The 13,247-nt window shown below is 39.0% G+C and overlaps 2 protein-coding genes across 2 annotated transcripts; one reads left to right on the top strand and one right to left on the bottom strand.

Annotated features, from left to right (window-relative positions):
- The first annotated feature begins 30 nt into the window (after nt 1–30).
- Nucleotides 31–7,305, top strand: f8a (coagulation factor VIII associated). Its single transcript, XM_041785982.1, has 12 exons — nt 31–123; nt 501–547; nt 708–780; nt 1,773–1,932; nt 2,571–2,639; nt 2,761–2,881; nt 3,002–3,094; nt 3,283–3,347; nt 6,265–6,346; nt 6,473–6,519; nt 6,866–6,921; nt 7,034–7,305. The coding sequence occupies exons 1-12, from the start codon at nt 65–67 to the stop codon at nt 7,113–7,115; spliced, it is 954 nt and encodes a 317-aa protein (XP_041641916.1). The 5' UTR covers nt 31–64; the 3' UTR covers nt 7,116–7,305.
- A 148-nt stretch (nt 7,306–7,453) lies between these two features.
- On the bottom strand, nt 7,454–12,684 carry emp1 (epithelial membrane protein 1). The gene is made up of 5 exons (XM_041785984.1): nt 12,588–12,684; nt 11,692–11,782; nt 10,723–10,822; nt 10,269–10,409; nt 7,454–8,916 (listed from the first exon to the last, which is right to left on the bottom strand). The coding sequence occupies exons 2-5, from the start codon at nt 11,764–11,766 to the stop codon at nt 8,756–8,758; spliced, it is 477 nt and encodes a 158-aa protein (XP_041641918.1). The 5' UTR covers nt 11,767–11,782; nt 12,588–12,684; the 3' UTR covers nt 7,454–8,755.
- Between the last annotated feature and the right edge of the window lie 563 nt (nt 12,685–13,247).

The following is a 13,247-nucleotide window of genomic DNA, read 5'->3' as shown; positions in this document are numbered from 1 at the left end:
TAAGTTTATGAGCCTCACTCAGTAGCACTTCCGGGTTGATTTGTTGTGTTTTTCCTGCAGGATCATGGCTGCGGAGGGGGATTTTCTGGCGAGATACCGTGCTGTGTCAAATAAACTGAAAAAGTAAGACACATTCAGACCACACTACAACTCGGAAAACCACGAATTTCCAGATTTAGCTAAGTGTTATGTGGCAACAAAGCTAAAGACACGTCTGATAACCAGCCATAGATAAGCTAGCTTATGCTAACCGTTAGCTTGCCAGTGCTATGATTCAGATCCCACAGTGGTAGCTTAACAAGCTGATGTATAGTGTCTATAATTGAGATTTCATGGTTCATATTTATCTAGATGGATATGTTTTTTGGACAGTTAACGGTAAGGTTAAATTAGCATTAGCTGTAACTAGCATATGAAATTGCGTGTAAATGGTTTGTATTTATGACTAACAATAGTGTTTCGTGTTACTTTTAAAAATATAATGTGTTGCGTTGTTGCAGGCGCTTTCTACGTAAGCCGAATGTGGCAGAGGCGAGTGAGCAGTTTGGTAAGTGCCAACTTTTTCATGCCGCTAATTTACACTATTTAACATAAGAGGAGGAAGGAGTTTACTGTCTGTTCCCCTGTGGTCTTCATGATCAATAGATTAAACTGCATAAATTACACTGCATTTCTGAGTCGAATTTCTGTTTTCGCTGTTGTTTTAGGTCAGTTAGCCAAGGAGCTGAGACAGCAGGACTGCCTTCAGTATGCTGCCTTCTGTAACCTCGCCATGGCTCGGTGAGTTCACTCCTTAGCACGAGAGTCAAACTGAATAAACCAGAACACAACCTATTCAAAAGACGATATATGCCATGTGTTAAAACTACCAAGTGTCCTCTGCAGCTCTCTGTATGCTTGTCTTCTGTTCTTATGATGTAAGACTGTCCATAAAGAAATGTGATTTCCACAGTTTCATAGGAGTGCTTTACAAGCATTAACCCCAGCCAACTCTTCTGAGAGGAGCGCAACTCTAAGCCAGACTTTACCACTACATCATTAATCATATTGTGGGTGAATGTTTGTTTCTCCCTTAAGCTGGTTTTCAGATAAATGAGAGTGGTTTGTGAGAAATAAAACATTGTTCAGCATTACAATGATGAGTAGCTTGAGCAAGTACGAAGATATCGCCTATGATTTAAAGGTCCCATGTCTGCTGAATCCAAAATATTTTGTGTGTTTTGGGAGGAGGGGCATAATGAGGTAGGGCAGATAAATGGAGAGACAGGAATTATGGTGCAAGAGTGTCAAGATCGAAGGATTAGGAATCAAACCAGTGACAGACAGACAGATATTGTATTCATCCTGAGGGAGATTCAAGAGTGCTGGTGACCAGTGTGATGTGGAATGTCTGCTTCACAAACTGAGCTAAACTAGTTTTTCACACCAGAAGATATTTAAACCACATCTTGGTGCCATCTTACTGGCAAAACTGTGTAAATACACAGCAGATGTGCACAGGGTGCCAAGTAAACTGTGCTCACTTTGGTGTAAAGGCATGGTACTGTTTTGGGGGTTTTTTGCCTTTGGTCAAACTGTGTTGATGCAGAAAAATATGATTAATATGAGCTGTGGCAAAATGCTTTCCAAGAAAAGTGGTGTTTAGCCAGCAGAGTGACAGAAGTGTCAGTAATTATCCCAGGGTGAATCGGTATCTATCATGGTAATGACAGCATGTTTACTGGCGATGGCACACCTGTTGTTTTTACTCATCCTGAATTTCTGGACTACAGGTGTGAGCAGACTCTCTTTAATGCTCCTGGAGAAGCTCTGGCATTAACAGATGCTGCCCGCCTCTTCCTCTCATCTGAGAAGGAGAACAGGGCGCTGCAGGCTCCAGGGTTTGATGAGAACCTTCAGGCTGCAATCAACTGCTACAGTTTTGCCATAAAGGTAAAATTCCCATTTTGATCTGATCTGATCTGATCTGATGATATCTGGGAAGTCAAAGTAATTTTTACTTTGTAGTTTCTGTATACTGTTGACAGTAAGGGTGCACCAATTGCAATTTTCTGGCCGATCACCGATCTTTAAAAAGCCTGAACTGCCGATTCCGATTTTAGCCAATACCAATTTTTTTTATAACTGACAGCATACACCTTCAATGTTCCAATCTTATTTTATTGAATAACATTGAACAATACCCGTGAAACAATACAAACTTGTTGTTTTAACTGCACATGAGGTAGTTCTCTTAAATATAAATGAAAAGTTTAAAGCATTGCTGTCTAAACTAGTAAATTATATCAGTTCCTTTAGTCTTTCATTTTTCACATTTTAGTAGGTAGAGGAATAGGAAACCGATCTTATCCACCAATCTTATTTACAAGGATCGGCCGATCGCCGATCTCCTAAAATTAAGGAAATCGGCGCCGATACCGATTTTGGCCCATCGATCGGTGCACCTCTAGTTGACAGGTCTCATGAAATGTGCACGTATAATATCTTTGAAGGATAGATTATGAAGTACACTACAATATAATTTTCACATTTTCCTAGAGTTAGTAAAGCATTATTGATGTGGCTTACAGGTGTACATCGAGATGAACCAGCCTGTGATGGCAGCCAGCTTATGTCTAGAGCTTGGCAATGCACTTAAGGTAAAAGTTCAGAGCTTCAAGCTGTTTGAAAAACTTTTTTTTTTCTTTAATATTACTCTTAAGTCAATTTACTGCAAATCAGATACCATGTTCATTTCAACTCCATTCGTGGTATTAACAGGAGATGAACAGGCCTGGAGAAGCCATTGTTCATTACCAAAGGGCTGCAGAATTACAGACACAGACTCCAATAGAGGCTCTACTGTCAATGGGAGAAATGGCGACGTGTAAAATTCTCACTCGTAAGTCCAGTCTATGCATTTTGACCTGATGGGAAGCTGACTTTATAAGCTTGTGTTCTGTGTCCATTTATGATTTAGCTTGAGCTTCTGTTAGTGATTACTCTCTTGTGTCTCTCACAGGTGACTATGATGGTGCTTTGTCAGTGTTTACAGAGATGCAGATGATGTGTCAGGAGAGGGGACTGCAGCTACCAGGCACCAACACTCCTGTTGGTGAGGCTCTGTATTTACTTACTTTCTTTACCTGCGTATTGTTATCTCATGCACTCATAGGTCCAGTATTGGAAGTCAAAATGTAGCAATAATGAGACCACTTTGAACTAGAAAACCTGAGCATACTTTTATTGCAGAGTGTCCTTTTCATTGATGAATATATTTGTTTATTTATTTTCTGTACAAAGGAGCATTTCTGGACATTGTGGCAAAATGTGAGATCTCCAGAGTACTACTGCTGATGTTGCTTGAGGTAAGGTCACTGTTTTTACATGTAAAGACAAGGTATCACAAGAAAACTGCCATAATATAGCAAAGTTTGACCAAATCAAGGCTTCCAAGGAGTAAAAATAACTGAGATACCCCTTAAAGTCGGTCTATGAATTGTATCTCAGACCCCATTTAGACTGATTTAGTAATGTAGACAGAACAAATACTAGTTTGCATTAAAGACCACCCTTTGGTTTGATGTAATCTGTGGTGGTTAGCTTGTAAACAAAAAACACGGCTTTATTTCTATCCACGTGGTCTTGCTCGCAGAGATGAAAATCCCAGCTCTTTCTAGAGATCTGCATCATTTGACTCAGCTCAACAATAACAAAAAAATGGAGCAAAGAACCAGCTGTCAAACAGTAGCTGGCTCCTAACTTTCACAGGAAAGAGGCAGCTCATAGAGCCAACTTGTTTGTGAACAGCAGATCACTTTTGGCTCCTAATTTTCGGTCTTGAGGTGTCATTTCAGACTAACCAGTACCCCACACATTTTATTTTCTAAATAATTAATCACTGCTTCCTTTACATGCATGTTCATGTCAAAAGAAGGGAGAAAAGCTGTTAAAGAGGTACCATTAGCCCCATAGTTTGTAGCCAATATGCTCCCAATTATTTAAAGCTAATGATAAACAAAGCACTCTAAACTTGAGCCATGGAAATGATGTCTTTTCTGTTATTGTTCTAGAGGCAGGCCGTTAAATTTTTGTTGCAGACTGTCACTGAATGTGTTGTTAAGGCATAGTTAGAGCGTAGATGGGTCTCCAAATGCCTAAAACAGTTGTTTAATGCAAGGTATAAAATTCAGTTTAGTCACTCAGTATTAGAAAAGTTTACTTGGGCGCACAGATGGTCGAGTGGTTTAATGTGCGCACCATGTACGCAGATGGCCCCGGGTTCAAATCCGGCCTATGTACTGACACAGGGTTCCTGCAGATCCTTAAAGGTCTTATTTTTTACCAGCAAGTGGTCTTCAATTTTAGAGTCTAGACATGTCTTTATCCAATCTTTGTTTTCTACCTACGTTTATTCCATGTTAATCATTCTTTTTTGACTTTGTGGTTGTTGGGTATGTTCTGATAAGTATCACTGCACCATATATTTACAGAAAAGAGGCATTACATGTGCCAAAATTCATTAAATTTGGGTGTTCATGGCCAAAGTCTTTGTCCTATATCAATTGACAATTCAGCTCTGTCTGGCGTGCCAAGATATCTTTCATGCCTTTTTTATTTTTGACAGTTTGCCTCATGGACTTAACTCCTGTGGGGCAGCTACCAAATTACTGGTACCACATATCAGTAGATTAATGTTTTAGAAAAAATATGGAGCTTAAAATAGATTTCTCTGCCAATTTGACATTGTTTCACTACCTCATGACTCCCTGTGTTGGTGCTTATGACATGAATTAAGGTAATTGAAGTTAATTGGTCCAAGAAGCTGACAGCAGGATAATGTCAGACAGAAGCATCATGAGTTATCCCGAGATTCCCACTGCCAGTAAAGACTGTAGAATAATTAATTTTCTAAGTTTTAAAATTGTACCTGTGCATACACCGTTCAAGATCAGAAAAGGGACCAAAGGTGCAGCTTTAGCAACAAGGGTCAGAAAAATCAACTCAAAATCAAGTTCAAATCTGTGGCTTTAAGCATTATACTGTAAATAAAAGCCATGTTTACACCGCTTTCCACATTATTAAGTAAATGACATTTTTCTCGTATTTTCCTAAATATTAATGCAAATGACAGAGTATTTTTCAAGTCATCAGCCGTTAGAGCATAATTCAAATGTTTTTGAACAAACTTCACAATGATAATCGTTATGTTTTCTTTTTTTTAATAAAAACCTCAAAATGCACTTTTCCACTTTATTAAGCACAACAGAGTTTTAAAACATTTTATTGGTTGTAAAGAACTGAAAATGGTTATTTGTTGAATTTGCAGCATTAGGAGGTCATATTCACTGAAATCAAAAGCTATTTCAATCAGAAACATCTCAACAGGCCAAGTTCCATGTTAACATAGGAGCCCTTCTTTGATATCTCCTTCACTATTCTTGCATCCATTGAATTTGTGAGTTTTTGGAGAGTTTTTGCTTGAATTTCTTTGCAGGATGTCATAATATCCTCCCAGAGCTGCAGTTTTGATGTGAACTGCCTCCCACCCTCATAGATCTTTAGCTTGAGGATGCTCCAAAGGTTCTCAACAGGGTTGAGGTCAGGGGAGGATGGGGGCCACACCATGAGTTTCTCTCCTTTTACACCCATAGCAGCCAGTGACACAGAGATATTCTTTGCAGCATGAGATGGTGCATTGTCATGCATGAAGAAAATTTTGCTACAGAAGGAACTGCTCTTCTTTTTTTACCGTGGAAGAAAGTGGTTAGTCAGAAACTCTATATACTTTGCCAAGGTCATTTTCACACCTTCAGGGACCCTAAAGGGACCTACCAGCTAATAATGTGGAAAGCAGTTTATTACTTGATGCTGTTGATGTGAGTGCGGGGGAAAGTGCATCCCTAATAAGGGAAACTTTTTATTTTAGTGTGTGCTCAAATGAATCTATATTTTTCACTCCCCAAAGCCAAGTGTTATGTAATAGGGAGCTTAACTGCATTTTATTGATATTTGAGATGGATCACTGTGATTCCTGAGTAGAGTATTTTTACCACTACTTCTTGGCAACATGAATATCTGCCAATGTTTTTTGTGCTGATCAGCCAACTGGCCAGAGGTCAACCTGCCACAAAGCAGAACAGTTGCATTGAAAGAAGTAAACTCCTCCACACCAGCAGTGCAACAGAAAATATTGCGTTGCTGATGCTGAGCGTATTGATATTGCTCATGACTTTGTACTGCAGCAGCACTTTAATAGTCCATTCTTCATGATTTCCCATTCAGCCTCCACCTCAGAAGCTGTTACCAGAACATGCCCAGACCCTGGAGAAGTATGCATGGGAGTCTTTTGACCCGCACAGCCAAGGTAATCCAGTTTAAAAGCAAGCACTGTTGTAAACATTATTACCTGTAATGCATATGTAGTTTTCTAAATTCTTTGAGTGTGATTATTTAAAAGTGATGTATACTTATTTCTTGTCCCCTTGTTCAGCCACCTTCCTGCCAGAGAATGTTTTCCTTCTCCTGCAGTCAGTCGTGGTGAGTTTCATCACCCACATACTTGTACGGTTCACAGGATTTCCTGATCCTTCCTTCCTCATACAGGAAAGTCATGGTCCTCATGACCTTCACATAATGGTGTTAGTCCACTTATAGATCTCTTTAATGTGAGACTCACAATATAAACTGTTGATTTGTTTTTATTTATGACTTGAAATATCTCTGTTAGCAAGAAAAATCTGTCAAACAGCTTTCTTTGGATCAAAAAGTTTGATTTATAAGAGAGAATAAACATTAAGGAAACTAAATGTTTGTCAAGTTCATCTGAATCCTCCGTTATGGTTTTGTGTTCAGTTCACAATATAAAAGCAAATCTGTTTTGCAGATGGCGTGTCAGGAGAAAGACACAGAGTCTCTCAAGTCTCTCCAGACTGAGCTATGGTGAGTGTTCAAATATGTAAATTTCCATCATGTGTTGAAGACTGAGCAGCTTTTTTACTGCTCCTCTGTTCTTACTTTCTGTATTGATTTCTTTTTGTTTTCTTGGCCTCAGGCCTCTTCTGACAGCAGAGCAGAATCATCTTCTCCACCTAGTGGTTCAGGAGCGCATCACACCGTCTGGCCAAGGCATCTAGTACAGTCCAGTTTTACTCACTTCCTCTGGGAACGATACTTTATATAATGGAACATTCCTGTTTCTGACTGGGTCTGTTGTAAGGCCTGAAGAAGTGTTGTTTTCAAAACCTCAGTGTAGTGGCTCGCACTCAGAAACACACACGAAAGACGAGACTTTGCCCTCATCGAGCAAAGACCTTTAGAAAATATTAATGAATATTTAATAAGACTAGATTGGAACTGTACATTGTATGTTATCACCCCAATCACTGATTTTTATCAGGATGTTAATTTATTCTAAATTTAAATATATTTGTTGGTTGTTGTGATCTGTATAAGTGAAAACAAAGAACTTCACCTCTTTATACCTGTTTATTACATAACAGTGATGTGGATTTTCTGCCTTTATTGCAGTTTAATACATTAAACACACACTTGTGATATAGTTTGTTTTATTAATAAATGATATGGCTTCAATTCCAATGTAATAAAGAAAACCTTCTATTGCAAATATTGTGACATGAAACACCGTCCTCCTCCATCCCTGGTTCACTTAGGCTCAATTGTACAAAAAGCCTGTACTTTTCTTATGATAGCAGCCAACTACAAAATCAACATGTTTAAAAAAACTTTCAATACAAAATGTTACAAAAATATACTGATTACATTACAAAGATAAAAAAGATTACAATAGAATTCAGCTGTAAAATGATACATGATTAAAACTACATGTACAGAAAATGAAGGCTTGTCTTCTCTGGTTGTTCAAGTACTGCAACAGGAACGCTGCACTGATACACAAATACAGACTTTGACCAATTCTTGACTACAGAAACCTGTAGTAGTAACAGTAAGCCTCACAAAGGGAGATACTCTTAGAGTACTTCTTATAGAAACTACATCCCGAAAGGCCTTTACTCTTACTACGTGGTCTTTTTTTCTTTTAAGGGTATAGTTTGACACATTTGGAAATATTCTTTTTCTTCCTGAGATTCAGATTTATGGTAAACACAAGGTTTCCTCCAACAGCAGGTTAGCTAAAATAGGTTTAATGAAAAGATGGAAAAATAAGCCCTATTGTTGTTTATATAGGATAAATTCATATATCAACATTTTACAATTAGTTTTTGGTAAAATTGAACCAGAAAGTAAAAGATAATGAGGTTTAGGGTGTGGTTTGTAGTTAGTGCTTTTTAGACTAAGCAAGGCCAGTAATTTGGCCTGTTCCTTGTCTTTGTAGTAAGCTGTCTGCTAGTGCCAACCTAAAATCTGTCAGAGAAGAGAGGCAATGATCCTCTCATACTACTGTCATCAACAAAGTGAATAAAGAGATTCTTAAAATGTGCATCATCACTTTACAGCTCTGAATAAAAAACTGTTACGGTCAGGTTGCACACCCTGCTCAATCTACGGGGTAAAATTTCACTTCATGTTTTTAAAGCTTTGGTTCATTACCATTTTAAGTATTCAAAAATAAAAATATACACAAATGGCTCTTGTTAGCATTTTAACATCAACACAACACACTTCCCTAGCTGCAAACGTAGATCAACAAGTATTCTGTTAACCAACATTTTCAAACAAAAATCCTACTGTTTAACTTTCCTCAAATTCAGAGTGGGAATCTGATCCCAGACCTGCCCTCCTTCCTCTTCTCCTCTCACTCACTCTTCTTTCGCAGGACCAGATAGGTAATCGCTAGGAGGAAGGTGAGGACAAAAGAGATCCAGGCCAGGACGTAGGAGTGTCCGTAACCTCCCTGTGTTTCGTCAGCGTGAAGCTCAGCCGTGTAAATTGAGGCTGCTATCATTATACACAGGCCTGCAGGGCGACAAAGGGGAATACTGTCACAGACGTGAGCACAAGGAGTAATTACATTCAAGAACAGGCTTGTTTACAAAGGAGCATTTACTTCTATCACATCAACAGACAAAACAGTTTCACTTTTTATTTTACAATGTAAGGCTGGAAAATGTGCTTTATTGCCAGGCTACTTGAACTCCACATATATTTTCTTGTGAACTAGTTTAATTGACAAAGATAACCTATAGTCAAACCTTTTAATTCAACAGAAACATCAGAATATGAACATATAAAACCACTGGTTTCATAGTGTGTAAGTGACCCTGTAATTTGATGTTGAATACTTAGGTTAATCAAAGAAATTATGACAGACTTAAGGCTTCAAATCCTCATTATAATATCCAGCCAAAACTGCAGATCAATTATCAGCCCTGAAGCCTTCAAGTCTTGTCAAGTGGTTAGTTGACAATTTAAAAATACTCTGCAATTGATTGTGAAACGAAACTGCCAAAAAGAAACTTTTTGAGCTTCGGAGATGTTATTTTTTTTTTTAATGTTTTTTATTAGATCCACAGCTAACAGTTATTGTACATCACGGTCAATCCTTCATTATTGTCTACTGATTCCCTTTCTTTTCTTTAAGAAAATGTCCAAAAACAGTTTAAAAATGTTAAGTATCTTTTGAATCTTGCAATGACATCCTCGTATCACTTGCTCAGTCAACTTCACCCATTTTATCTTTTTAAACATCTTTTTAAAATGTGAAATTTAACTCTGATTTAAAGTCAGCAACTAAATGTTTTCAAGTTGTAGCTTTGCTAATTTGTTGAGAAATGAACTGTTTTTGAATATTTGACTAATGCCTTGATTTAGATAGGATAGTTAAAACTCGAGAGCAAGTAGGGAATGCCATGCAGGATAAGAGCCACAGGCAGGACCTGAACCCAGGCCACCCCCTATGAGGGCAGCAGCCTCTGCACAAGGGCCATGTGGACATAACCACGTGGCTTCTGGCGCTCCTTGACATTTTTAATGACTATTTAAATTAAAAAACATATGAATAAACAATTTCAGATAATATCTGTTACAGACACATAAGTATACATATTCCTGCATCCCGGCCAAAATGTGTATAATGTCATGTGAGTGATGCAAAAAGAGATGAGACATCATCTCAGTATTGTTAGGGAAAAAGAGACTTTTTTATAACTGGTGAATGTTATTTAATGCTCAGTCCCTTTATGAGATAGTCATAGCTGAATAGCTCCTGGAGTCTCGAACAGCGTACAAATGTCAGCTGCTAGAAGCAGGCACATAAATCCATATTTCCAGAAGCTAGAGATCAGGACACTTGACTCCAGGTTACTTACAGGTGATTAGCTGTAAAACGCCAGTGAAGGTGAACCTCTGGCCTTTGGGTAGGGTGAACAGCTGGGCCACAAATACAAATAAGGCCAGGATGGCAAAAACACAGGCCAGTACTGAGGTTGCCTGAACCGCCTGAAGGAACTCTGCAGCAAAGGGATAAAAGGACAAACAAAGGGCAACAATGACACAGGGGCATTTTAATGTTGTTTTAACAACAATCCCAGTCTTAAAAGCAGTGGTTCTCAACAAGTCTAGCCACAAAACCCACCACCAAGTCCTTAATTAGAATTCACAACTCAAATCTCATGTATATTTCAACCAGTCAGATTATTTCATGAAGATAGTGTGGTTTGGACCTGATGTGTGGAACTGAAAACAGCTCCATGGCCTCTTTTTAGTTCCAGACCCACCAGTAGAGAACCACTGTTTTAAAGCATCCACAGTCTTTTTTTTTACCCTCTGGGTAGTTTTTCAGGTTGGTGTAATGCCACTCTGAGCCAGTCAGCTCCCACCTGCCCCACAGGTCAGTGGACACTGTGCTTGTGATCCACCAAGCCTAAAAACACAGGAAGAAAACACAAACAAAATAAAACATCGACTGGTTGCATCACATGTGAACGAATACTTTTTCCACATTTAGGCAGGCTTGACCACAGAATTGTCTGAGGCCCTGAAAAATCCAGAGAATGGGTCCTCCCCAGTTGTGATTAATTGAAATCAATGCATGTCTGCTGGATCAGTAGCATTGGTGTCCTGACTAACAGTTTCCTCTTTTTGGAGCTGCATTTGCAGCTGAAAAATGTGTTGAGATTGTTTATTTTTGCTGCTTTTTAACCACTCTTTCTGACCATTTTTTCCAATGCTTTCTGCATTTGCTTTCCACTTTAACCTACTTTTAATGCTTTCCACCCATTTTTGCCATTTCTTTTTGTTACTTTAGCCCATTTTATCACTTTTTTGCTACTTTAACCAATTTTTCCCCTTTTTTGCTAATTTTATCCCATTTTGCCACTTCTCTTTGCTACTTTATGCCATTTTCTTGTTTTTTAAACCCCATTTTGCCACTCTTTACCCATTTTTTGCCACTGTTTGACTACTTTTGCCACTGCAGCCATTGTTAGCCAATTGCTGGCCTTTTTTGCTACTTCTGCCACTTATTTAGTTCTTTTCAGAGCTCTCTCAGTTTCATCTACTTTATTATCTGGCATCCTGATGTTTGTGCACACTATCCTCTAGCTATGATTAAAAAATATGGTTATCACAGCATTAATTAACAATGGACTCTGACTTTGCAGACCTCCATGGGGCCCCAGTTTGGCAGTGTATTCAAGAGGTTTATTGACAGATGCAGGCCTGATCCTTCATGAATAAATATTAATAGATGTAAACATACATTATGTGTGTTACAGGGTGGGGGTCACTCACATTATCAATGGTGGCCACCAGCAGCAGGATGATGGTGGTAATGTGCAGAACAACGATTCCAGCCAGCACTAACATTGTGGCCTTGTGAACACTGATAACAGGGGAGAGGCGGAAGGATGCACATCATTATTTATTTTCCAGGAACAGTTACTGTAACACAGGCAGACTTATATGAGGAAGCATCCATTCACACATGACAGCAGCTTTCCTAAATGAAAACTGTATCAAAACTGAAAGAAAAAAATCTACTGAGAGGCAAGTTGTTAAATACAAGTCCAAACCTGTCCATCCAGCCTTGCGAACGGGCGCGGTTAAGACATTGCAGTCAGAAAGATTTATCTCTCTGTTTTAACGATAATGTCACGTCTTAATGCTTAAATAAGTGCGAAAAATGCAAGTACTCCAATTTGTAAGCTCTAATTAAGTATCCCCTTTCTGTAGCGACCCAAAACACGTACCCTTCCTCTTAATGACATAAACTTTATTGACCTTCGCCTGTTTCCGTCGACAATAAAGGCGCATTTGTGTGGACGGTGTTAGGGCATTCCCAAATGGTGCCGCTCCGCTACACACAGGCCTTATACCACAATCAACAACTTTGAAAAGAGCGCGAGAGCACAAATTAACACCAAACACGCCTCTAAATCTTTATACAGAAATATATAAACTATTACATCTACAACTAAATGCTAATGTAAGGAGTCTAGAGTCGCGCATCCTTTCAATACGTTTTGTCCATTTTAACGCTTACAATCATATCCGTACACTTCTGCTCAGCGCTTCACTCCACTTTTCCTTTCCTTCAAACATCAACGAAACACACAAACTGAGCATGAGAGCTTCCCATAGCCAACCACGACAACTTAAAAGGTGTAAACAGCGGGAATAAACGTTACCTGAAGGCGCTTCAACGCACGGAGATATTTGGGAATGTGAAACACAGTAGACCCACCCAGCTTTGAATTCACAGCACACACATCACTCTGTTTTCTCTCTCTCTATTCCCTCTCTTTCCTCTCACCAAGCCCCACCCAGAAAGTTTACTTTTTTTCCCCCCTCAATGAAACGTCCAGACTCACCAAACGGTTTCAGGTTGCATCATGAACTCCAAGCAATGGTTGAAGAGGCGTAGGGACTTCAAAACATTTATTTTAAACTTTTTTAAGCACCCCAAGCTTTTGCATGGGCAGGGGCGTTTGAGCTCTCATCCATCCTTAAATACGTCATCTACAGGCTGTTCTTAAATGCTTTCTTTGATTCATCATCTTACCTGTGTATTATCCTTGTAGTGATGGGAATAAAGACTCTAGTGATGCAGATCATTTGGCTCAGCTCAGCAAGAGGGGCGTATGTTCTTCATGAATATGGAGTTATGTATAAACAGATAAATCTTGAATTTTTGTTCTGTTTCTTTGTTTCTGCCTTCAGACACATTTGCTGGGTCATTATGCACACGAAATGACTTCAACAAAGATGGGACATTAAGAAGCACTGCAGCCAGCAGCACAGTGACGCCAGAGGCATCTTCATCTTTCTAAGAGCTGCAACACTCTGAT

This window comes from Cheilinus undulatus, linkage group 4, assembly GCF_018320785.1.
Source record: "Cheilinus undulatus linkage group 4, ASM1832078v1, whole genome shotgun sequence".
Lineage (NCBI taxonomy): Eukaryota > Metazoa > Chordata > Actinopteri > Labriformes > Labridae > Cheilinus > Cheilinus undulatus.
This window is presented reverse-complemented; position numbering and strand designations above follow the sequence as displayed.